Below are 22,933 nucleotides of genomic sequence, written 5' to 3'. Positions count from 1 at the left end.
GCACGGGGTGGTGCTGGTTGACTGACAGCCAGGAGCCCAATGGCATCGCGGAGGCGGGCGGCGGCAGCCAATGGCGGCGTGCGGGGGCGGGCGCGGGGCCGCGGGCGCGGCGGGGCCGCGGCGGCGGCGGCGGCGGCGGCGGCTGGAGGATGCGGGCGGGCAGCGGGCGGGGGGTGCTGGCGCTGGCGCTTCTCCGCCGCTGCCTCCTGCTGGGCCCGCTGGCGCTGCGCCCGAGCGCCGGACAGGACGGTGAGTGCGGGGAAGGGGGGGCACGGGACACAGCACCCGGGACGCGGTAGCGGGGAGTCCCGCTCTTACCGGCACCCCCGGGGGCTCCCCGGCACTCGGCGGGATGGGGGGCGCGCCGCCACGCGCCCGGGACTGCGTGCTGCGCCCGGGGTGGGGACCGGGACCGACACGGGGAGCGGACGGGCTCTCCTCTGCTCCGGTACCGGACGGGACGGGCGCCTCGCTGCGTGCGGACAGAGAACGGGCCAGGATGGGCTCCCCGGTACCGGACGGGACGGGGTCCCCGCGGTCCTTCTGCCCCGGTACCGGACGGGACGGGGTCCCCCCTGCCTCCACCACCCCCTGCATGACCCCGGTGCCAAGGTGCCGCCTGCCCGGGGGTCCCGGGGGTCTCGGCGTCGGTTCCGTCCCGCCCGCAGGGCTTTCCCTGGGAATCCCTGATCCCCAGGGGCCCAGCTCTGCCCCGGGCTAAGAGGATCGCTGGAGCTTACGGTGGAGAGCTGGGAGAGGGGGGCAGGGGGCTCCGTCCCGGGGATGCTGTGGACCCCGACAGCGTCGCTTGGGAGGGATTTGCATCGGCCAGGGTCTGGGAAGGCCCCGAGGGGATGTTCAGCCGAACTTCATCCCAAACACACAATTTTCCCCGGCACTGCTCATCCCCGACTCATGGAAGAGCGAGTTGACGAGGATGGGGCTTCCAAAGCACCGTCCTCAGCGAGGGGAAACTGAGGCACGGGTCAGGGCGGGATGAGGGGGGCAGAACCCCGCTGCGTTCCCAGGTGGGGTTTGGGAGACATCCCGCAGCGCGTTTCCACCGGATCCCAACCCCGTCGGTGGACGCGGGGCAGCTCTCCCGGGGCCGGCAGCCTGCCGGAGGTGGGAGCGTGCTGGGCTTTTCCCGGAGCATCACCCGGTTGTGTCTTTCCTGCATCCTGTGAGAAAACAAACAAATCCCTGGCAGCGATGGCCCCAGCGGGGGCCCGGCCCGGCCGCAGCTTCGCCCTCATCCAGCAGAAATCTAGTTTTCCCATTTTTTTGCAATTGATTTTTTTTTCGGGGAGGATGTTCTGGTGGCTGGGGACAACTTCCCCAGCCCTGTGGCTCTGCCTTTGCCATTCCCGGCGCCTTGGACGCATCTTAGGAGTCAAATCCCCGAGTGCGCCTGCAGCTCCCGGTTTATCTCTGGCATGCTGGCCCGGCATGCGCTGGCCACGCTTGGGATGCTTTTACCCAGGATTTCCTTTCCCAGGATGCGTTTTTCCCAGGATGGGTCTCCCAGCTCCTCCACACTCACCAACATGGGGCTGCAGCCAGGTGGTCCATCCAAGACCCCCAGCTTGGGCATACTCCTGACCACAGAGGGACTTCCATGCAGATCCTGGTGGCGCCGACCTTCCGTGCTGGGAACTCCCCTAAAATACCCCGAACTTCTCCCCCGTCGGCACAGCAGCCCTTCTGGGAGCCGCTTTTCTGGCAGCCTCAGTGCCCCTCCCCAGCCCCGGAGGGCCTCATCCTGCCCGGCTGGGCTGTAACAGGGGCTGCTGCCCAGCCAGGGGCAAACTGCGGATTTCACCCAGTCCCGCACCCCAGCCCAGGTCTCAGCATAACCCCCCTCCCCAGTTTGGCTGCCAGCCCTTCCTGCAGGCTGGAGAGGAGTGGGATCTGTGGGGGGGCTGGCATCTTCCATCTCCGGCCCCCCCTTTTTTTTTTATCCCTGGAGGATTTTCCCCTCCGGTGCTTTGTGCCGTCTCCCAGCGACGGCGAGGGAAGCCAAGGCAGGGGCGAAGCCATGCCCGTCACTGCTTTTCTTTCTGGCTGTGCCGGGATGATGCTTGGCAGGAGCAGCAGCTTTTTGGGGATGCAGGAGGTGGAGGGTGTTGAACCCTGGACCCCCACACCCCCCAGCCCATGCAGACGGGCTGAGTGGTGCTTTCCCCCTCCCTGCCCTTCTCCCTGCCCCAATCCTGCCCAGAAATCCCGGCTTTCAACTCAAGTTTCCAGGATATTCCCTCTTGCCTGCAGGCAGCAAGCACGGAGAAAAGCCCCTTTTGTGGTGGTGCTGGCATCCCCCCGGGGAGGAGGCCGTGGGGATGCAGCTGCCCAAGGTCATCCTCAAGGTCGAGGCTGCAGCCAGGAGTTCCTGGGGGCTGCTCAGTGCTGTTCAGCCCCATGTAGGGGGGGTATTTCCTGCTTGCATCGTTTTGTGTCCCCCAAAATTGGGGTCCTCCTGGCCTTGGGGATGGAGAGGAGTGGGAGGTGCAGGTCTGCACTGGGTGGGTGTGGGGGAAACTGAGGCAGCCTCATTTCCAGTTCACCCTGGGGACTGTCCCTGGTGCAGGGAGCAGCCAGAAAAGCCACACACACCGAAAAAGTTTCAGATGAGGAAAACATTTGAAGGGGCTGCAGGTGCCCGTGGGGTGTCCCCAGGGCCATGCCAAGTGGGGAAACTGAGGCAGGGAGCAGCCCAGCTGAGCCCCCCCGCCTTCGGTCTCTCTGCAGGGGACGGCTGTGGCCACACGCTGCTGACACCCCACAGTGGTACCCTCAGCTCCAAGAACTACCCGGGCACCTACCCCAACCATACCGCCTGCCGCTGGCGCCTGCGTGCCCCCCCGGGCACCTCCCTCCTCCTGGCCTTCGGGGACGTGGACCTGGAGCCCTCCGAGCGCTGCACTCGCAGCTCCTTGCTGCTCGCCGACCCCCAGGCTGGCACTGCCTATGGTAAGGGGGGGGTCCTGGGGGGAGCTGAGGCAGTGCCCGCTGAGGGGCTGTGGATGGGGTGGGTGGTGTCACATGAGGTAAAGTCCTGGATAAGGAGAATATCAGGAAGACGCGGGATTTTAGGTAGTTTCATCATGGGGACGGGGGGTACACCAAGATGGGGGTGCCCAAGGTGGGGGATATCTGGGAGGGGGGGTACCTGAGGATAGAGGTATTTGAGGAAGGGGATATCCAAGGAGGTGAGTATCTGAGGATGGGGGTACCTGAGTACAGGGGGTATCTGAGGAGGGGGCTATCCCAGGAGAGGGATATTGGAGGATGGGGATATCTGAGGAGGGGTCTACCCGAATACAGGGGGTATCCAAGGAGGGTGATATCTGAGGATGGGGGTGCCCGAGGAGGGGGCTGTTGCCAAGCTGGGGGGGGTGGGGGGGTGGGGCGGAGCATCCAGCCAGGACCAGATGCAGCCACCGATTAATTAATTCTGTCCACCCAGACACTGCCCAAACGCTTCCAGGATTTTCCTGGAGAGATTTAATGGTCTTGGAGGGATTTGACAGCACCAGGAGCGTGATGGGTGCTGGGGGAGATGTCTCGGGGGAACGGGGAGGGGGAGGCATCACTGCTGGGGGCGGGGGGGGATGGAGGAGCAGCCCCGAGGCCCGGTGAGGGGCAGGGGACTCTGCGGGAAACGCTGGGTGGAAAGGAGCCAGCCAGCCTGGATCCGCCACGGCTCTTGGGGCCGGGATGTTTCCCCGTTCTCCAGGGCTCTCACCCTTTCTGGGCTGGTACCCAGAGGGGTGAGAGCATGTGAGGTCACCAATCCCCATCCCCTCTGCTGCGGCCTTGGGGACACATTTGTCCCCATCTGGGTCCCCAAAGCCCAGAGACCACCTGGCCCAGAGCAATGCAACAAAGGGGGGGACCCCCAGAGGATGCTCACGGGGGGCTGGCAGAGGCGGTGGGGGGCGAGGGGAGGTGGCTGGGTACCCACAGCCCCTCTGGGTGCCTTCGCCAGGGGCCTGTGTGCGGGTGGGCAGGGGGTGACGCAAGGCCAGGCCGGGGTCCCACTCCCTCGCCCGCGGCTGACGCCGGCCCTTGAGAAGTCCCAGATGTTTTTCGGGAAGCAGTGGGAGCAGCCGGAGGCTGTGGGTTCCCTCCTGCTGACTCAGACCCGGTGTCTGGCACCCGGCCTGATCCTGCCCGGGGACGTGCTGGGGTCCCCATGGGGGCGGCAGCCTCCAGCCTGTGGGTGGGCTGGGGGCTTCCCAGCACTCAGGGTGCCTCTGGAGCCCCCAGCCAGGGGGGGTACCAGGCCAGATGTGGCAGCATCTGCCCAGGGCAGGGTGGCAGGGGGCCACCCTGGGCATGGGACCTGGCATCTGGCAGGAAATCTGTGCCTGTGTGTCATCAGCATCTCATCGGCATCTCACTTGCATACCATGCGGAGCCCCATTCTAGCACGGCTGTGACCCTGCGATCATCCTGCACATGTGTGTCCCATGTCCCCTGCGCTCGCCCTCTTAGATATGACCCAAGCAGGGCAAAGGTGGGGAAACTGAGGCACAGCACAACCCCACGGGGCAGGGTTTCACCACTAGCACCATGGGGACACAGGGACACGGCTCCCTGTCCCCAGGGCAACGGTGGCATTTGCTCAGAGCATCTCTGGGTGCACCAAGGCCCTGGTGAGGGATGTGACACAGACCAGGAGCAATGGCGGTCCGGGGATTGGGGCCACCTCTCGTCCCCAGCTGGGACCAGAGATGTCCCTGAGGAACCTGCCTGCTTGCTAAGCCGAAGTTTTAATCAGGCAGATGGAGACGGCAAATTAATTTAGATTAAATGAGGGGTGGATTTAGGAGGCAGCTTTGGTGGCGCCTGTGAAAGGGGAGACGGGGGGGGAGCGTGAGGACACAGCCCCTGTTTTGGGGTCCCATGGGGCTGTGCCATGTGTGCCAGCCCCAGCAGCAGGTGTCCACAGGGAAGCATTTGTGGGAAGTGTGTGTGGGTCCCTGCCCAGCCAGGAGCCTGTCTGTCCCTGCTGGGGGAGGTGGGGACATCTTGGGGTGCCCCCCAGGAACCTGGTCTAGCTCTGACCCCCTGTGCCTGGGGGCTGCGACCACCCTGTGCTGCTTGTGGCTGTGGGGGCACAGTGCAAGAGGAGGAGGTGGGGGACAGGGAGAGCTGTGGTGGGCTGTGCCCCAGCCCCCCCCATAGCGTGGGTGTAACCACCCTGCTGTGGGACCACCCTGGGCATGGGGCCCAGACCACCCTACCGTGCGACCACCCTGGGGCTGGGGTCACCTTGGCCTGGGACCACCCTGGGGCTAGGACTACCCTGCATGGGACTATCCTGGGGCCAGGACCACCCTGGGGCTGGGACCACCCTGGGCACAGCCAAATGCCTGAGGACCCCTGACCCTGGCAGGGGCTGAGCCGGGGCAAGTGAAGCCCTGGGCTTGGGTGCCCGCTCCCCAGGGGGCCCCATCCCTCTCCACGGCCCCATCGCTGTCGGCAGGGCCCTACTGCAGGAACGCCGGCCCCACCACCCCGCTCCTGCTGACCAACTCCAGCACCGTGACCGTCCTCTTCAACAGCACCAGCCACCGCTCGGGACGGGGCCTCCTCCTGTCCTACGCCACCTCGCAGCACCCAGGTAGGGGGGGGACACATCCCCAGGGGTGCAAAGACCACCCCAGGCTGTGCCTTGGCCCACAGCGGCAGGGGCACGGCCCGGGATGGAGGGAGCTCCTTGCTGACCCCAGGGTGGGCACCCATTGCCCTGAACCTCGTGGTTTTGCTGGTGGGGACACAACGTGGGAGACCCCCAGGCCACCCAGCCACCTGGGACCTCCCCCCCAGCACCCCAATATCAGACAGAGCCTGGTCACTGCAGATGGTGGCAGGGGGCTGACGGCTGCAGGAATTGAGGGGTCATCCACCCCCCCACCCCTGACATGGGGACCTGGGGAGTGACACCCGAACAGAGCAGGGCTCAGTGGGGAGTGCGTGGGGTGCTGTGGGGGTCCCTCACCCTGGGGTGTCCCTGCCTTGCAGACTTAGTGTCCTGCCTGGTCCGAGGCACCCACTACACCCAGGAGCACGTCAGGTGAGTGGCCGGGGACTGCGAGGGGTCCCTGCTTTGGTGCCCCCGGCCCCGGATCACTGCCTGGCCCCGTGCCTCCCCCGGGAGCTCGGGCCGTGCTCACCCCCGGGCTCTCGGGGTGCAGCTGCGGCAGGGTGGGGAGCAAAGCGGGCAGCAGAGGGGATTCGGACGGGGGCCAGCCCTGACCCCCCCTCGCCGCGTGTTTCAGCGTGTACTGCCCTGCGGGCTGCAAGGACATCGATGGGGACATCTGGGGCAACCCCAGCCAGGGCTACCGGGATGTAAGTGCAGAGCCTGGCTCGCCCCGTGGGGCACGGGCAGCACCCATGGGTGCACCCCCCAGGGACAGTCCTCAGCACGCGTGGCTACTGCTTGCCACCCCCAGCAGGCTGGGGGGGTGGGCTGGGCCGCGGGGTGCCCCATGGGTGCCCGCTCTCGCCCCCTCGCAGACCTCGGTGCTGTGCAAGGCGGCCGTGCACGCCGGGGTGATTGCGGACGAGCTGGGCGGGCAGGTCACCCTGTCCCGGGAGAAGGGGATCACGCTCTACGAGTCGGCCTTCGCCAACGGGCTCCACTCCAAAAGGTGGGCAAGGGGGGGGGGCGGGGCTGGGGACTCCGGTTGCACCCCACACCCGTGGGACCCATCCATGCTGACACTGGGGACCTGCCACCCCCCGGGGACCCCCCGCCCCGTCTGATGTTCTCCCCGCAGGGGCTCCCTCTCCGAGAAACGGCTCATATTCCACAAAGGTATATATTTCCCCGTTTCCCCTGAAATTAAACCCCAATTTTGGCTGCCAAGCCCAGTGCCACCCCACATGCCCGGCTGGGAGCACTGGGCACCCAACCTGCTGTCTCCCGTTGCCAGCCTGCAGTGATGCGCTGGAGGTGGCCGCCTTCAACGCCTCGTCCTGGTGGCACGAGGTGGATGCGCTGGGCCAGGACCGAGCCTGGGTGGCCACCCGGGCAGCACTGGGCACCACCGGCCACTCCTGGGCAGCCGAACCCAGCACCGAGGCTGCCTGGCTGGAGCTGGACCTGGGCACCCGCAGGAAAGTCACAGGTGAGTGTTGGCCATCGCAGGGGGGACAACAGCCGCCCTTGTCCCTGTGCATGCTGTCCTCCCTGGGGTGACACAGGTGCCAGCCTCACTGCACCCCCCAACTACCCAGAGCAGTTGTGCCCCCCATAACCCTCAGGAGTCACTGCAACTCCTTGTGCTGTGTTTACTGGTGCAAACTGGCATGCAACAGCACCACCACCCTCCCGCCCCGGGCTATCCCCCCGTCCCCTTTATGTCCCCGCACCCCCCCCTCATCCGCAGCCGTTTCTGGGATGAACAAGTTAATATTATGCTCTTGCATCTGGTGCCAGCGAGCGCCCTTTGTTCGGCCGGAGCCTGCCGGGAGCGGGGGCTTTGTGTGGTGGTGGCTGGCGACCGCGGGAGGAAAATGGGGACATTGTCCGGCCGGAGGCTGGAGGAGGGAGGAATGTGGGGCTGGCAGCCGGGGCCGGAGGTTATCAGCTCCCAGGGGCAGAGTGGGGGGTCCGCACTCGAATCTGCCACCTAAACCCCCTCGAAGGCTGGAGGGAACCCTGGGGGGTGATGTCCTGCCCCCCAGTCCTGTCCCAGCAGGGACCTGGGTATTCCAGAGATGGGGCTGGGAAAGCTCTGCCTGCCCTGTGCCGTGGGGCATGCTGGGGCACAGGGTGGCCCCCCAGAGCCCCCCCCACCCCCACCCCGGGCTCACCCCTGCACCGACAGGCATCATCACAACGGGCTCCTCCAAGCAGCACAACTACTACGTCACGTCCTACCGTGTCTCCTCCAGCCGTGACGGCAAGAACTGGAGACCCTACAGAGGCAGCAGTGGCCAGGATGACAAGGTGGGCACAGGGGGAACAACGGGGGGGGACACACAAGACCCCCTGCCTGCAGCTATTCAGCCATAGGTACCTGCTTCACCCTCTCTGGCAGGTCTTTGAGGGCAACATCGACAGCCATGGGGAGGTCTCCAATGCCTTCATACCCCCCATCGTCGCCCGCTATGTCCGTGTCATGCCACAGAGCTGGCACCAGCGCGTGGCCTTGAAGGTGGCCCTGGTGGGCTGCCAGCTGGCGCGGGTCCGTGCGCCCCGGCCCTACGGTGAGCCCTTCCACCACAGCCACCCCCCCCCGGGACCTCCCCTGGGCACACCGTGGTGGTCCCACCATGCTCATGGTCCCCACTCTGCCCCGCAGTGCCCAGCATCCCCAAGGAGGTCCCTGTCCCCACCAGCCACCCGGGCAGCCACACACCCATCCCCGGCATTGCCCTGGACCCGGAGAAGGCAGGTGGGTGCCTTGGGGGCTGTCCTTGGGGTACAGTGTTGTCACATGGGTGCTCCAGGCACCAACAGACCCACGTGGGCTTTAAGCTCCCCCCGTGACAACACATCCATTTTCCTTCCCTGGTTGCACTGGGTGGGCTCCTGGCACCCATGGGTGCAGACAGGTGGGATGGGGCACCTGCGGTCTGAGCTGCCCTCCCTCCCCAGGCTCCATGCTGCTGGTGATGCTGCTCGTCGGTGGCTTCGTGCTCCTCTGCTCCAGCCTCCTGCTGCTGGCCTTCCTCTGCCGCAGGAAGAGGTGGGTCCCATCCTGCCCCTGCTGCGCCCCGGGGGACCCGGCGGTGCCTCCCCAAAGCGCGGGTGCTCTGGGTGGCTGTTTGGCTGCTTGCTGGGTATCAAAGGGCGCAGCCCCCCCCGGAAGGGGGTGCAAGGAGGTAGGGGGACGGTGGGCGCAGGGTGGCTGGGACCCCTCACCCCCATCTTGCTCTCCCCTTGGCAGAAAGCCGGCAGCAGAGCTGAACTGCGGGATCACGAAAGGTAAAGGGTCCCCAACCCCTGCCCGGGGGTCCCGCTGTGCTGCGGGGCCAAGTTCAGGAGGGGTGCAGGTGTTTTAACCGGTGCTGCAGCTGAGCCCCGAGCCGTCCTGTCCCCGAGGGACAGCAGGTGACAACCAGGGGTTTCTGCTCAGGGCACCCCAAACTGGAGTCGAGCCAGGTGTGCTCGCTGCAGAGCCTGCCGCCCCCCAGCTCCGCGCTGGCCTCCTTCCCCACGGCAGCTGCGCCGGGGGACCTGAGCCGGACCCACTCACCAGGTAACGGGGGCAGCAGGGTGCGAACGGGTCCCTTGGCCCAGAGCTGGAGTCGTGTCTCCCCCCTTGCACTCTGGGGACACCCTGGGGTGCCAGTTGCCCCTCCCCAGCACCACTCTGGTCTGACCCCTGCCCTGCATCATGGTCCCATGCAAGAGGGAGACCCTGGCAGGGATTATTATTTATTTTCATTATTATTACCGCATGTCGGGGGAGGGCGTTGGAAGGTGGCTGGAGGGCACCCAGAGCCCCGCTCTATGCCTGTCCCCGCAGGGTGGGCGCCCTGTCTCGGGTGCGTTTTGGCACACATCTGCCCAGCTTTCCCCAGCCCTGCGTGTCCAGATGTGCCCATTCCCCCCCACCCCCCGCCCCGGAGTGTCCCCAGCCCAGCACCACCACCGTAACCCTCCCCCGGGCCGCGGGGCCAAACCTCCCCGAGCGTCCCCAGCACCAGCACCGTGACCCCTTCCCGGCCGCGGGGCCAGCCCCCCTGCCGCCCCAGCACCCAGCCCAGCACCCCCGGTTGCAGAGTACGCCGAGCCGGACCTGCTGCAGCAGAGCCCCGGCAGCCCGCCGGGCCCCTCCACCTTCAAGCCGCCGCCGGACGAGGGCTACGCGCTGCCGCTGGTGCTCAGCCACTACGCCGTGCCGGGGCAGCGGCACGAATACGCCGAGCCGCTGCCGCCGGAGCCCGAGTACGCCACCCCCTTCGGCGAGCCCGACCCGGCGGGCCCCGCCCGCTACCACGCCCCCCCACCGCGCCCCACCTCACCGGGCGCGCTCCCGCACGTCTATCACGAAGCTTTGTGAGGCCGCGGCCCCGCTCTATCTACCATTGACGGTACCCGGGGCGCCGGAACGGGCGGTTACCGGCGACCCCCCCTGCAAAAATTGTGCTTCCGAAATCTCTTGATGTCGATTCCGCGAGGGCGGCCGTGAGCCCCCCCCCGTGCCACGCACGGCAGAAGCCCTTTTTGAAGCTGCGCCTGCCGCCCGCCGCCACCGGAAAGCGCCAGGGTGCTGCTGAGGTCACGGCGATTGCGCGCGCTGCGCACGGAGGAACGCGCTCGGATCTTGGCTTCCCCCCGCTCTTTCCCTCCACGCCGCGTCGTTTCTTTCCGCGCTCCCGCAGGTTTTTGTCACAAAAAAACGCCGTTTCCACGCCGCGCTGCCCGCCTCGAAGCGAGATGCAAATCGCGCGGGGCATGCTGGGGCGGCTTCACCCAGGAGGGGGGGGCGCCTTTGGCGGGCGCTGCGTCGCGCATGCGCAACCGCCTTCCCTCTGATTGGCGGCGCGGAGAAGCGTTTCCGGGTGGCGGCGGGCGGTGCCCCCGGAAGGGCTCGGGGTGCGCGGCGGAGGGAGCGCAGCCGGCGGCGGTGCCTCGGTCTGCCCGCGGGTCATGGGGAGGTACGGGACGGCACGGCACGGGGGGCGCGGAGGGGGCCTGGCCGCCAGCAGCGGGAGGCTCCGGCTGTTCTACACCGGCGTTTACAGCCTAAGATGCGGCGCGGCCCGGGAGGGACCGGGGGGCGGGCGCAGCAGGCCGTGCCCCGCCGCTCCCGGGGCGGCTCTCGGAAGGGCCGGGTGCGGAGCCGGTGTTCACCCTCCCGGCCCGTGCGGCGGTCAGCCGCTGCGGGGGGGTGGCGGGGCCTGCGGGGTGCCCTCTGCAGCGCTGACCGGCGGGGCCCGGCCCGGGGCGGTGTGGGCCCCTGGTAGCTGCTGGTGACCTTGGCCCTTCCCGGCGGCTTCGGCCGTGCCCGGCAGGGAGGTTCGGTGCGGCCCCGTAGCGGCGTTCCCGTGGGCAGCCGTAGGGCTGGTGGCCTCTTTAAGCTGCTGGCTGGGGAGATGCTGGAAGAAAACCTTGGTGAGCGGCGCGTGTGGAGCTGCTGCCTCCCCGGACGCCGAGTGTCCGTGCTTCGGGGGGAAACGCCAGGCTGGAAGCTCTGCGTCGAGGAGGAAGGAGGTTTGAGTTCCCCTTCAACATCTGACAAACACATCCAGGGGGAAGAACAGGACTTTTTTATTCCTTCCCTTTTAGCTACCGCACCTAATGCATAAGTGCTTGTAACAGATGCTTCCTCTAGCAGCGTAAGGGAGGACTTTGTCTCACATTTATAGTAACTAAAGCAAAACCCAAGAACTTTCCCGGTTTGTTAACAATAAAGAGACCCTTGGACTGTACAGTCCTTTGCAAGCCTATCTAAATACTTGGTGAAAATTATTATGTCTCAATGGAAGCGGGAGCCCCCCGAGTGCTCCAGGGAACGTGCTGAAGGTTGGTTTGGCTTTAACATAGACTTTAATTACAGGTGTAACCCTGCGCTGTAGCACCAGTGCTTAACGAGTTACATGGATCACTGAGAGTCAGCGGCTGTGACCGCGGCCGCCAGCCCTATTCCTGCCGCGGAGGGAAGCTGCTGTTGCAGAGGTCTGGGCACACCTCACATCGCTGCTGACGGCAGATTACCAAGACACTCTGTCTTCTGACAGAAAAGTGAATTTTGGCCAAATTTCTATTCCTGCTTCAGGATTCTGGGAGAGGCCTTGTCCCCTGCAGCAGCGTATGCTCACGTGCTGCTCGGGATTGTGTGATACCTTCTGACAGATAAACCTTCTTGCGCTGTAGTAAGGGTGACGCGTGCTGCCTTGCGTGAAACTGTCCTCTTGCGATCTTACCATAGAATGGGTGATACGAAAAATATCTGGTATTCCTGTAGGAATGGGAGTTATACGGAAGAGGAGGAGGCGAGAGTAGGTTAACGCTGACTGCTGACGTACTGGGAAGGCTTTGGAAAATGGCCTCTCCATTTGCTGGTCCCACAGCGGTTGCTGATGTAATTAAAGATCTAGACACTCAGATAGCTGTAAGTAAACTGCCGGGGCTTGCCGCGGGGCCGGCATGTGGGATTTGTCCTGGGAATCTGCGCAGCCCGTTAGTTTTGTGTTTGGTGATCTTAATGGCACCATGAAAAGGGTGCGATAAGATCTGGAAATAAACGAACAAACCGACTTTATGCTTATAAAGCGCTTTCTGCCCAAGGATTTCAGAGCTTTCTCCCCTGCATGGTGGGTAAGGATTCCTGCTTTATGGATTTGTGAAGTGAGGCGGGGGGTGAAGAGCCAGAGATCAGCCTAAGCTATAAACCAAGAGTAGCACACTGATCTTGTGCTGAGCTCCTTGTCCAGAAGTGCCAGCTGAGGGGTTTTAGGGTGCGAGTGTGATGGTTTTCCATTGTTAATTCAGCTAAAATTGAGCTAGAAACTTGCTGAGGGTGCTACAGAAGTGTGTCTTGGATATAAATTCTCCTAAAAGGGCTCCGTGTCCGTAGGTGCGCAGTGCATGAGTGTGCTGTGAAAAGAAGCACTAAAGCAGCCCCTTCTAAGTACTCCTGTGTGATTTCTGGTTTGTGTTTCGGTATGAATTAATCCAAACTAACAAAGCTTGCTTTGATGAGGAGGAAAATGTCTGTAGCTCGGGTAGCAGATGCTTTGTTCATCACTTTGTGTGTGAATGTGCTGTAAAACTATTTAAACAAAGTCTCTTCTCTTGTAAGTTCACCCTGCGATGCCGCTTTTCGGAAGACGCAGCTGCTCTCAGTGGCTGCTTCTCACCCATCTCTGGGCCCAACAGCAGCTGCTGCGGCCCCAGCTGCATGACGGGCTGTTACATCAAACTGTTCTTTCAATGCTCCTTTTACAGGACAGACCTGTCGCTGCTGCCCCAAGTGCTTGTGGGGGTGGCGGGTCCAGGGTTTGGACGAGTTTCCTTTTACAGAGCAGCAAGGACAGAGCAAAGCTTCGTCAAGCCTGGTGTCTACAGCCTTCCAGCCATGAAATACGGTAGTTGTCAGTTAGTTTGCATGTTAGCTCAGTGGCCTGAGTAACTTCAGGCACCAAAGGGTGAACCTGGAAGATCTGAGTAACCAGTGAAACTGCCACAACCCACTTCTGGTTCACTGTTAACAGCTCAGTAAATCTGACTTCGTTTACTGTGGCTGGCAGTTTCCCAGTGTGGGAAGAACAAATCGAAGGTGTGGGCACCCGCCTGTTTCTCTGTCACGTCACCTCTGAGAACCCAGACTTGCGCTCTTGGAACCAAAAATGAACCCTGTGTTGTCAAGCCCGCGTCAACAGATCACTGCAGGCCAGCCTTGAAGCGCGGTGTTGCCGAAAAGGAGACCTCCACCCCGCGGCAGGCGCCCGAGGGAGCTTGAACCCTGCCACCTTCTCAGGCCCGTGGAGTGCAGAGATGAAGACCGAGCCGGTGCTCCTGCCGTTCCCCTGCGTTGCTGCCGCAGGAGCGAGCTGTGTCCTTTAGTTAAATCTCTGTGTGGTCTCTTCCTTGAAGCTGCCTGTGGTCCAAGTGGAATGTGTTCAGAAAGGCCCTGACCGGCGGGTGAGGGGTGGACGCGCATGTGGGACTCAGCCCGGGGAGCGAGCAGCCGGGTCAGTGCCGCTGCAGAGCTGCTGCCTCTTGCCCCACTGCGTGCAGCCACAGCACTTCTCTTGGCAAACTTCGCCTTTCATGCCAAGAAAGGTTTTCTTTTCTAAACATTGTTCCTCCGCTCTTGCTGTGTCCAGAGGGACCCGGATCCTCTATAAACCCTGGGCCCTGCCGGGACGCTGCGGTTTGCTCTGGGCAAAGATGCGCTCGCCCCATTGAATTCCTTCTCTGTTTGCTAACTGTGGCTTTTGTTTCCTTTTCCAGTTGATTGGTTTGGGTCCCCACAACCCCAAGAAGAAGCAGGACCTAGATAAGCTTTATGATCTAAAAGCTAAAGCCCAACAGATTATGAACCAGTTTGGCCCTTCTACCTTGATCAACCTCTCCAACTTCTCCTCGATAAAGCCAGAGCCAGCCAGCACTCCCCCCCAGAGCTCCATGGCCAACAGCACCACCGTGGCAAAGATGCCGGGGACGCCCAGCGGAGGAGGACGGCTGAGTCCTGAAAGCAACCAGGTAATTTCATCCTTGACTTCAGGGACACTGGGGGAGATGCTCAGACCTGCCTGTGACTTAATTCCTTTCCTTAAATTACTGGCAAAAACTTCACGTCTATTAAAGTATCAGTTACTGAGTGAGCAAACATCTCCATGTATTCCTTCCTGCCCAGGCACTTTCAGGCTGGATGAGGTATGAACACTCTAAGTGTAGAGGTTTTCTCAGTCTCAGGAAAATTGAGGGTGTGATTGGGAAAATCTTTTAAAATGTGGTTTAGATGGGAGAAATAAAAGTGCAGATTTGTAGCCTCCATCTTAATGGGGTGGTGCGAGTGGCAGCATCGCTGCCCGGAGCTGTGACTCGTGTGTTTGCTTGTGGTGTGGAGTCTTCGACGTGTGTGAAGTATGCTGCTGCCCAGCAAGTGCTCCAGGAATGGCCCTGGATCTCTGCGGGCTTCACTGGTGCCGGGGAGCCCTCTGGGAAGTGTACCAGTCCCCTGACACAAACATACGTCCAGCAGTTGCACCTTTGGTGTTGGGGAAGCAGGAAGGGCAGGATTCTTCACGAGTGCCTGGTTCATCTGCCCAGGCTGACAGATCAGTGGTGATAACGTCCATCTGTCTTGTAAAAGACTTAAGTGTCCCTGCAGTGTTTGGGCTGAGAGGGTGCTGCCTTCTGCCCTGGAATAACCAAGCACTTGCATATCTCTCTGTTTCCATTTGAAACGCTAAAGCTGATAAATGCTAGAGCCACGGAAGTACTTCCTTTGTGCCCTGAGCACAAATGTAGTCACTGATATGTCACTTGCACTTGCTGCCTGCCTCTTCAGGCTTCTAGTTTTGCCTTTGTCTCCTCTTGCCAGCAGCCTTGCTTCAGCCAGTGGCATTTTAGTGCCAGCTTAGCACAAGACACTTATCCTGGCCTGCTGCATTCCGCTCTCTGTTCAGAGCAACACTGATGCTTGAAAATGACTCCTTAATGCCTGATATTTCTTATCTCTGCCATTCCTGAGCTGATAACGCTGTGTCAACACACATGACTTGGGGGTAGTGAGGGAGGAGGTCTTTTCTGGCTGTGCTGCATGGGCAGCTCCTTTGCTAAAGCAGGGCAGTGAATTGTTCCTCTTCTCCCACATGCGCAGGTTTTAACCAAGAAGAAACTGCAAGATCTGGTGCGTGAGGTGGATCCAAACGAGCAGCTGGATGAAGATGTGGAGGAAGTAGGTACCAACCCACGGGAGGGGCTGCAAAAAGAGCTAATCTGGGATTTTTTTTAATGGATTGGTGGCCCTTTGTTCAAGGCAGAGAGCGCTGGTTCATTTTACGCTTCTGTATTCTCATGTTCGCTGCAGGCTTCAGCCATCCATGTCTGTTTCTGCATCCCACTGTCAAAAAGGGATTTAAAATGGCAATTGTAGCCAACGCCTTTGAAATACTAGCTTCTGAGGGTTCATTTTCATACTTTCCGCATAATTTCAGCTGCTCAGTACTAACAAGGCTGGTTGTTACCCTTGTTCTGCCACAGATGCTGTTGCAGATCGCCGATGATTTCATAGAGAGCGTGGTGACAGCTGCCTGCCAGCTTGCACGGCATCGCAAGTCGAACACCCTGGAAGTGAAAGATGTGCAATTGCATCTTGGTGAGTGATTTTGTTTCCCCCTCAACCCCTCAGTTGAGGGCTGGGCACGTGCCCTGAAGTGAGAGCATGGCTGCAGTGTTGGGGTGGAAACCTGTGAGTAGTTACAGATTGTTGCTACTTAATAATGCCTTAATAACGAGGAAATGAATGGGGTGTCTGCCCCTGACTGTCCCCTCTCCAGCTTTTGCAGTTGTGCGGTTTGTAGCTGTCCCATCAGCCTGGTGGAAGGTCCCTAGCACCGGGGGCTGCGTCTTTAGCACGTCCAGTGCTGTGCACCCCTCCGCTGCTCTGCTTTTGTGAAGCTTTTATAGCTGGCGTGCGGATTGGCAGCACATCTCCCACGCTGGCTCCGGGCAGGCGCGCTGCCCATGTGTTCAGGGTGATGTGGCCGCTCTTGCAGCGGGCGGCTGGGGTAGAGCGTGCTGACCTGCGCTGTCTCTTCCAGAGCGTCAGTGGAACATGTGGATCCCAGGCTTTGGTTCGGAAGAAATCAGGCCCTACAAAAAAGCCTGCACTACAGAAGCTCACAAACAGGTGAGGAGCCCTCAGTAACACTGAGAATCCTGTAGTAGAAGCCTGATATGGGGAGGGTGGTCCACGATGTGAATTTTTAGCCTCTTCCAAGTGGTTTGGACTTGAAATAACTTCCAGAGCCTCCTCGCCTGTTTGTGCAGGGAGGATTGGAGTTGCTCTGGCTCCCCTGCAGCGGTGTGGTGCTGGCTACACCCTAAGAGAAGCAGCAGTACTTGCTGTCCAAAGGGCAGCGCAGCTTGGAAGGGTTAAAAAACAGCTGAGAGGAGCCAACTAACGTGTCAGCTGCGCCCTTGCAGATCTTGCGCAGTAGGGACTGAAAACACGCTGCCAGCTCCCCTGGTTCAGTAGGAAATCCATACCCAGGCACGGGGGGTTCAGTGATGGCGTAGCCCCTCGAACCACTCCAGGAGTCTGGATGTTCCTGGTGAACCGCAGGGCTCTGACAGGCTGCGGCTCAAGTTCCTGGGGCTGTTTGATGTCTGCAGCCCAACGCCGCGCTCGGGTATTCTGCGAGCAGTGTACGGCACCTGCTGCGTCTGCGTGTAAGGGTCAGGAGCCTTGGCCACTCGCCACCATAAGAATTTAAATAGCTGCAAAAAACCTGGAGGCCTGGGAAGGTGTAGCAGAGAGCACACCGTTGTCCTGGGGTTTCAGGTGCAGATTGGAGTTGAGCAGCTCTGGGGTTTTTTTTCCCCTCTAATGTTGCTGTAACTGAATTGGGCCGTCGCTTTTTAAGCATGGTCAGCGCCAGGGGAGGGGCTGCCCTGCAGGAGCCCTTGGAACTCACAGATGATATTGCATCTCCCCTCCTGAAGCTCCTTGCCACAGCTGCTGGCTGGAGAGAGGAGGCCTCGAGGAGAGTTTCACCCTGTGCGCTGTTTAACCCCGTTGCCCCTCGCTGTCGGTGTTTTACTTGCCAGCCCCAGGTGTCCGGGAGGGGAGCGCAGACTTTTCCTTTCTTTTCCTCCGGCTCCAGCTTGGGACCCCATTAAGATTCAAACAGACTTGAAAGACTTGTGTGGAAACGAGTCAGACGGTGTCCTGAGAGAACCCGAGATACCTTGTTCCTGCATGGCTGTGGGTTGTTTGGCAATAACCTTGTCTGAGGGGCTCAGCTTCCCACGTTTTTCTCTTTCTTGTTGCAGAGAATGGCACTGATTCGCAAAACTACCAAGAAATAGCCCCTGGGAAGAGCCGGGAGAAGACGCCAGTGCATTTTGGGATATCTGCCTCTCCATTGAAGCCTCCACGATGCCATCCATGGGATATTTTTTTTAATGCTTTACAGAGAAGCATATATTTTTTATTAATGGTGCAGCAATATCTTGACTTTATGAGGAGATCTGCCAAAAACATTCTACGCCCCCTTCCTCATTCCTCCTAAGAGCGCAACATATCTCAAAACAAAGACTTTTATTTGTGACTTGAAAGTGGTTTATCGTATAAGTGATTATCCAAGGGACAGAGCATTTGATCTTGTGTGGGACAGTATTAGAAGCATCTGTAGAGGTTTTTGTTTCCTCCTTCCTGCCCCTACCTGCTCCAGTACTTTGTAATGTCAGTGTTTATATAAATACTTGCATTTGTTTTACATGAATAAAGAAATTATTAATCTAAAACCACGGCACAGTCTTGTGCTCTTCAGGCAGTGTGCAGGAGGGGTGGTGAGCGGAACGGGCGGCCAGCGCATGGCCTGGTGTCTGTGTGTGGTGCTGTTCTGGTGAGAGATCTCCTGCCCCGGCCTTTATAGAGTGAGTGGCAGGATTTGGCCGGCCTCTGCCGTGCTGGTGGGGCTGCGCCGGCACTCCCCTGCCTCACGTCCAGCCTGTGGTGGGTAGTTTGTCCATCGCTTGGATGTTCGGACCGTTAGGAGTGGGATGTGGGAACTGAGGACAAGAAATGGAGGTGATCCTGGTTCTCTCCTTGCCTGGGGCATAGAGAAAGGCCACGTCCCCCTGCCCGTTCCTGCCTGCTCTGCTCAGCCTCTGTCAGAGAAGCCACGGCTGCCATTTGTGGTGGTGAAGCCGGTGCCTCCGCGAGCTGCCCCACACAACGGGGAGCTGGTGGGCAGGAGTGGGGCCCATCCTCCCAGTGCCTCCTGGGGAAACCACCTTGGCTGAAGCAATTCAGAAGCCAGTATGGGCTGTCTGCTCTCCTGTAACCACCTGAGGAGCGTGATAAAGGCACGCCGGCTCTCACGAGGCCAGTCTGATGGGTGCTCGGGGCGGGGGGAGGCTGCTCCTGCACCGCCGCCGTGCTCGGCTGCTGCTGGGGGAACACGGAGCTGCTCAGCGGCTGCTCCGGCTCGGGGTGCCCGGGGGGAGACCAGCTCTGAGCGAGGGGTGGGTAGCAAAAGGGGTTTCAGCTCAACACTGCTTGGATGTGGAACCTGAGTGTCAGGAGGGCCAGCGGTGCCTCTCTGGGAGATGAGGGACAGCCTGGGACACAGGGGATTGGGGAGAGAACAGGGGAACAGGGTGACACCCGCCTCTGCAGCCCCCTGCCCCAGCCTGCCTGGGGATTTCACCCTTCCCCAGGAAAACAGAGGCAGGTAGAGGTGAACAGCGGGTGTTTAATGCGCCCTGGCAGCCGCTCGCTCTCTGCCTCCTGCGCCCCACAGGCACAGCCGGGTGTCCCAGCCCCGCCAGGACAGGCTGCCAGTGTCCCCAGCTCTAGCACGAGCATCTCTTCTGTTTCTCGTCCTTTTCCAGTGCCTGAGCCTTGGGTGGCGCCGGCAGTGGGACGCTGCTCTTCACCCCATCCCACGCCTCGGTGGGAGCCAGCCGCCCCGTCTGCAGCGCCTGGTAGATGGCCAGTGTCAGCATCTGGAAAGCCTGGGCCACGTTGCTGGCATCCTTGGCTGAGGTCTCGATGTACTGCACGCCCAGCGAGGCCGCCAGCTTCTCTGCCTCCCTCCTGCCCACCCGCCGCTGCCCGGCCAGGTCACTCTTGTGCCCCACCAGCAAGAAGACAATGCGGAACGGCTGGACTGTGTCCACCACCTCCCGGTGCCACTGCCGGACGCTCTCGAAGGACGCGCGGTTGGTGAGGTCGAAGAGCAGCATCCCCCCAGCCGAGTTGCGGTAGTAGGAGCGAGTCACGGACCTGGGGTGCCAAGAGAAAGGGGGTGAGCAGCCCCCAGGGCCCCCCTGTGCCACCTCAGCAGCATCTCCTGTGCCTGCAGAGCAGCCCCAGCCATGTCCTCTCCCCTGCAGCTGCCCTCAAATCACTGTAAGGAGGAGAACTGGTCCTTTTGCTGTATCAGCAGGTGATCCAGGCAGCTCTGTCCCTGCTCGGCCACCAAAGCTCGTCTGTTCCCTGCAGCCACATCCCCGGAGCTCTCCCATGCCCTGCAGCCACGTCCCCGGTGCTCCCCGTCCCCTTCAGCCACGTCCCTGGTGCTCCCCAACCCCTGCAGCCATGTCCCTGGTGCTCCCCATCCCCTTCAGCCACATCCCGGTGCTCCCCAACCCCTGCAGCCACATCCCGGTGCTCCCCAACCCCTGCAGCCACATCCCCGGTGCTCCCCATCCCCTTCAACCACGTCCCCGGTGCTCCCCATCCCCTTCAGCCACATCCCCGGTGCTCCCCATCCCATGCAGCCCCGGTCCTGGAGCTCTCCTATCCCATGCAGCCACGTCTCCTGAGCTGCCCTGTCCCCCACAGCCAGCCCAGTGGATGGCAGGCAGCCCTGGCAGTGAGCTCCCAGCCTCTTCCCCCAGCCCTCTACAGCTGGTGGGGCAGAGGGGTGCTTTGAGGGGGCCCGTATGCCCTTTGGAGCTGGAGCAAGGACTTACAAGGCACCCCCAAGGGCTCCTTTGCCCCTCACTTTGGCTCATCCAGGCTCCTGCAGCCTCCGTGGTGCTGGGCATCATGGCTCCTCACCCACGGGGCTCCCCCCAGCAAAGGCACTGGTGGGAACACAGCCCCCGGGCTGGGATTACAACATCCCACCAGCACCCCAGATCTGGGACACACACACACACACCCACCCAGCTCCATCACCCCACTCATGGCCAGAGCTGGACCCACCTGAACCTCTCCTGCCCGGCTGTGTCCCAGAACTGCAGCTTTACCCGCAGCCCCGGCTCCAGCTCCACAAACTGGACGTAGAAATCCACCCCCACCGTCTGGTTGACGGCATCCAGGAAGATGCCCTCAGTGTAACGCCGCAGCAGCGAGGACTTCCCCACCGTCGAGTCGCCCAGCATGATCACCCGGAACTGGTACTGCCACCGCGGCTCCATCGGCACCTCCACCGTCTGCCGGCACCCGCCACCCCCGCACCAGGTGCGTGTCCGGGCAGGCAGCGCCGGCTGCCTCCGCTCCTCCACCCAGGAGGCGTTCCTGCCTGCCCGGGGTGCCCCTTTGAAGCCCCCCCCAGTTCCCTTCGTCTTGGCTCCATCCAGCTGGATGCACTCAGGGCATGCCTCGTCCCATTTTCCCAGAAAGGTGGCCCTGGGACAGGAACCCATCAAGTGACAAAGCCATTTGCATACATGGGGGTGTGTGTGTGTTACCTCCCAGTGACCCCCCCCAGAACAGAGCATCCCCCATGTCATGAGCTGAGCAGGGCAGCGTGTCCCTGCCAGGGGTCCGGCTCTCAGCCCACCCTTTATTCAGTGCGGAAAAGACTCAGGTTTATTAAAAACACTCCTACAGGGGATCAATATTTTTTCAGAGCCCCCAAATTCAGGCTTGAAGTGAAGCTGAGCCAGAGTGGAGACGCAGCCCCAAGGCTGCCCAATGGCAGGGGGCTGCAGGGTGCCGAGCAGGGAGAGGAACATCCCCACTGGTGGAGGGTCCCCTGTCCCCCCTGTCCTCATCAGCACTGGCAGCGCTCCTGGGGCTCTCCCCATGCCGGGGGCGGGTGGCAGCGCTGGCTGGTGATGAGCCTGATGCCACCGCAGCCGCGGTGAGGGGCAAGGGGCCCCTGGCCCAGCGCCTGCTGGATGCTCCCCGCCAGCATCTGGAAGGCCATCTCCACGTTGCAGTTGGTGCGGGCTGAGGTCTCCACGAAGGCCATGCCCAGGGTGGTGGCGAGGTGCCCGGCTTCCTCCGCCGACACAGCTCGCTCAGCCACCAGGTCACACTTGTGTCCCACCAGGAGGAAGGCGGGGGGCCGCTCCCCGGCGGCTTCGTGGTACCACTCCAGGACGTGCTCAAAGGATGCTCGGTTGGTGAGATCGAACACCAGCAGCACCCCCGCTGCGCTCCGGTAGAAGGACCTGGTGATGGATCTGGCCACACGGGGGGGGTTTGGGGGGCAGCCTGGGACCCCCCCAGTCCCCTCACCTACTTCCCTGGGACAGGGAATTTTGGGTCCCAGCTGGGACCTCGGGAGCAGGAAGGGGAGACCCGCCTGGACCATTTACACCCCCTTTCAGGTTCAGCACACACACCCCCACCAAGGCCTGGGGGGCTCCGGGGGAGACCTGTCGGGTTTTGCAGAGGCTCTGGGGTCCCTCCACCCCCCCCACAGCCCAGGGTGCTGTGGGGATGGGGCAGCACACACGGGTGGGTGCCAATAGGGCTGAGCACTGGACAGAAACAGGCTCCCCCCCCCCCCGCCCGCCCAACCCTGGAGCTCCCAGAACGGCTCCCAGGGATGGGGACAGTTGGGACCCCCTCCCCCCAGCCACAGCACCCAGCTCTTCAGCCCTTCACGCCCCATTTGAGCCTCTTTCAGGCTTCCAGGAGCTCCTGGCTCCAGCCTGATTCAATCAGGAAAAAACCACCCGGCCCCCACCCACCCGCAGCCCAGGACCCGCAGCCAGCCCTGCCCCCTTGGCCCCCCCAGAACCAGCTCCAGCTTTGCTGGAAGCTCGGCACAAGGTTTCACCAGCCCCTAAAACATCAGCGCCCCAGCAAGCTATTGCTGCCCGTCCCCACATGCCCGGCTGGGGTCTTCACACCCACCCCAGGGTGGGGGGACAAGCCAGCTGGGTGCTGGGGTCCTGGGGGGGGGCTGTGTCCCTGTCCCCGCCTCACCTGAACCTCTCCTGGCCGGCCGTGTCCCAGAGCTGCAGCTTGGCCTTGCCGGTGGGCAGCAGCGGGACGGTGCGGCTGTAAAACTCCACGCCGACGGTGGGGCAGGGGGCTGCGGGGCAGGGGGTTGCTGGCCCCCCGGCCGGGCCCTCCGCGAAGCAGCGCAGCAGCGATGACTTCCCCACGGCCGCGTCCCCCAGCACGATGATGCGGAACTGGTAATGTCCCTCGGGGCTGGGGTCCTGGGGGGGACCCGCCACCGTCCCCATGACTCACCAGGCCCAGGCTGGCCGGATCCTGCCCAGCTGGGCTCTGCTGTGTTGGCGGGTGCGGGGACAGGTCTCCGCCCTCGTCCCCACCCCGCAGCTCCTTCCCTGGGGACAGGGACAGCTCTGGCCTCCCAGTCACTCGAGCAAACAAACTGTCCTGTGGAGGCAGGAGAAGCCACTGGGCTCAATCGTCCTCTCGTCCCCGGGACATTGTGCTTGTGTTGTCACACGCCAGCTCTGTCCCACTGCCTGGTTTTGGTGACAAAGATGGGGACAGCCAGGCTGCGGCCAGACAAGCACGCTGCCACAGAGGGGCTGGTTCCCCCAGGGAAGACAAAATGC

At 62.1% G+C, this 22,933-nt stretch overlaps 4 protein-coding genes and 1 non-coding gene across 7 annotated transcripts; 2 read left to right on the top strand and 3 right to left on the bottom strand.

The window, feature by feature from the left end:
- Positions 1-24: 24 nt before the first annotated feature.
- Positions 25-10,384, top strand: LOC130145915 (discoidin, CUB and LCCL domain-containing protein 1-like). Its single transcript, XM_056331468.1, has 15 exons — positions 25-249; positions 2,749-2,970; positions 5,492-5,629; positions 6,031-6,082; positions 6,288-6,360; positions 6,529-6,662; positions 6,792-6,829; positions 6,948-7,142; positions 7,845-7,966; positions 8,058-8,226; positions 8,322-8,414; positions 8,618-8,708; positions 8,910-8,947; positions 9,099-9,221; positions 9,748-10,384. The coding sequence occupies exons 1-15, from the start codon at positions 150-152 to the stop codon at positions 10,026-10,028; spliced, it is 1,869 nt and encodes a 622-aa protein (XP_056187443.1). The 5' UTR covers positions 25-149; the 3' UTR covers positions 10,029-10,384.
- LOC130147111 (U11 spliceosomal RNA) lies at positions 10,065-10,194 on the bottom strand. The gene has a single exon (XR_008821131.1). It is a non-coding gene; the product is annotated as a U11 spliceosomal RNA (small nuclear RNA).
- Positions 10,385-10,504: 120 nt separating the features above from the next.
- On the top strand, positions 10,505-17,953 carry TAF12 (TATA-box binding protein associated factor 12). Of its 3 annotated transcripts, XM_056331472.1 has the most exons (7): positions 10,517-10,626; positions 11,937-12,083; positions 13,928-14,179; positions 15,303-15,380; positions 15,686-15,800; positions 16,246-16,334; positions 17,480-17,953. In XM_056331472.1, the coding sequence occupies exons 2-7, from the start codon at positions 12,015-12,017 to the stop codon at positions 17,513-17,515; spliced, it is 639 nt and encodes a 212-aa protein (XP_056187447.1). In that variant the 5' UTR covers positions 10,517-10,626; positions 11,937-12,014; the 3' UTR covers positions 17,516-17,953. The 3 variants fall into 3 exon arrangements, with proteins under 3 accessions (XP_056187449.1, XP_056187447.1, XP_056187448.1); XM_056331474.1 differs by lacking the exon at positions 11,937-12,083 and having other exon boundaries at positions 10,505-10,626; XM_056331473.1 differs by lacking the exons at positions 10,517-10,626; positions 11,937-12,083 and adding an exon at positions 12,099-13,665.
- Positions 17,954-18,892: 939 nt separating this feature from the next.
- Positions 18,893-20,824, bottom strand: LOC130146126 (ras-related protein Rab-39B-like). The gene is made up of 2 exons (XM_056331931.1): positions 20,367-20,824; positions 18,893-19,439 (listed from the first exon to the last, which is right to left on the bottom strand). Exons 1-2 carry the CDS (start codon positions 20,807-20,809, stop codon positions 19,007-19,009), a joined length of 876 nt encoding a protein of 291 aa, XP_056187906.1. The 5' UTR covers positions 20,810-20,824; the 3' UTR covers positions 18,893-19,006.
- A 138-nt stretch (positions 20,825-20,962) lies between these two features.
- On the bottom strand, positions 20,963-22,591 carry RAB42 (RAB42, member RAS oncogene family). Its single transcript, XM_056331539.1, has 2 exons — positions 22,326-22,591; positions 20,963-21,574 (listed from the first exon to the last, which is right to left on the bottom strand). The coding sequence occupies exons 1-2, from the start codon at positions 22,589-22,591 to the stop codon at positions 21,160-21,162; spliced, it is 681 nt and encodes a 226-aa protein (XP_056187514.1). The 3' UTR covers positions 20,963-21,159.
- Between the last annotated feature and the right edge of the window lie 342 nt (positions 22,592-22,933).

The sequence above is a fragment of the Falco biarmicus genome, chromosome 3 (genome assembly GCF_023638135.1).
Source record: "Falco biarmicus isolate bFalBia1 chromosome 3, bFalBia1.pri, whole genome shotgun sequence".
NCBI classification, from domain to species: domain Eukaryota; kingdom Metazoa; phylum Chordata; class Aves; order Falconiformes; family Falconidae; genus Falco; species Falco biarmicus.
Note: the sequence above shows the minus strand (reverse complement) of the source record. Positions and strands in the feature narration are given on the sequence as shown.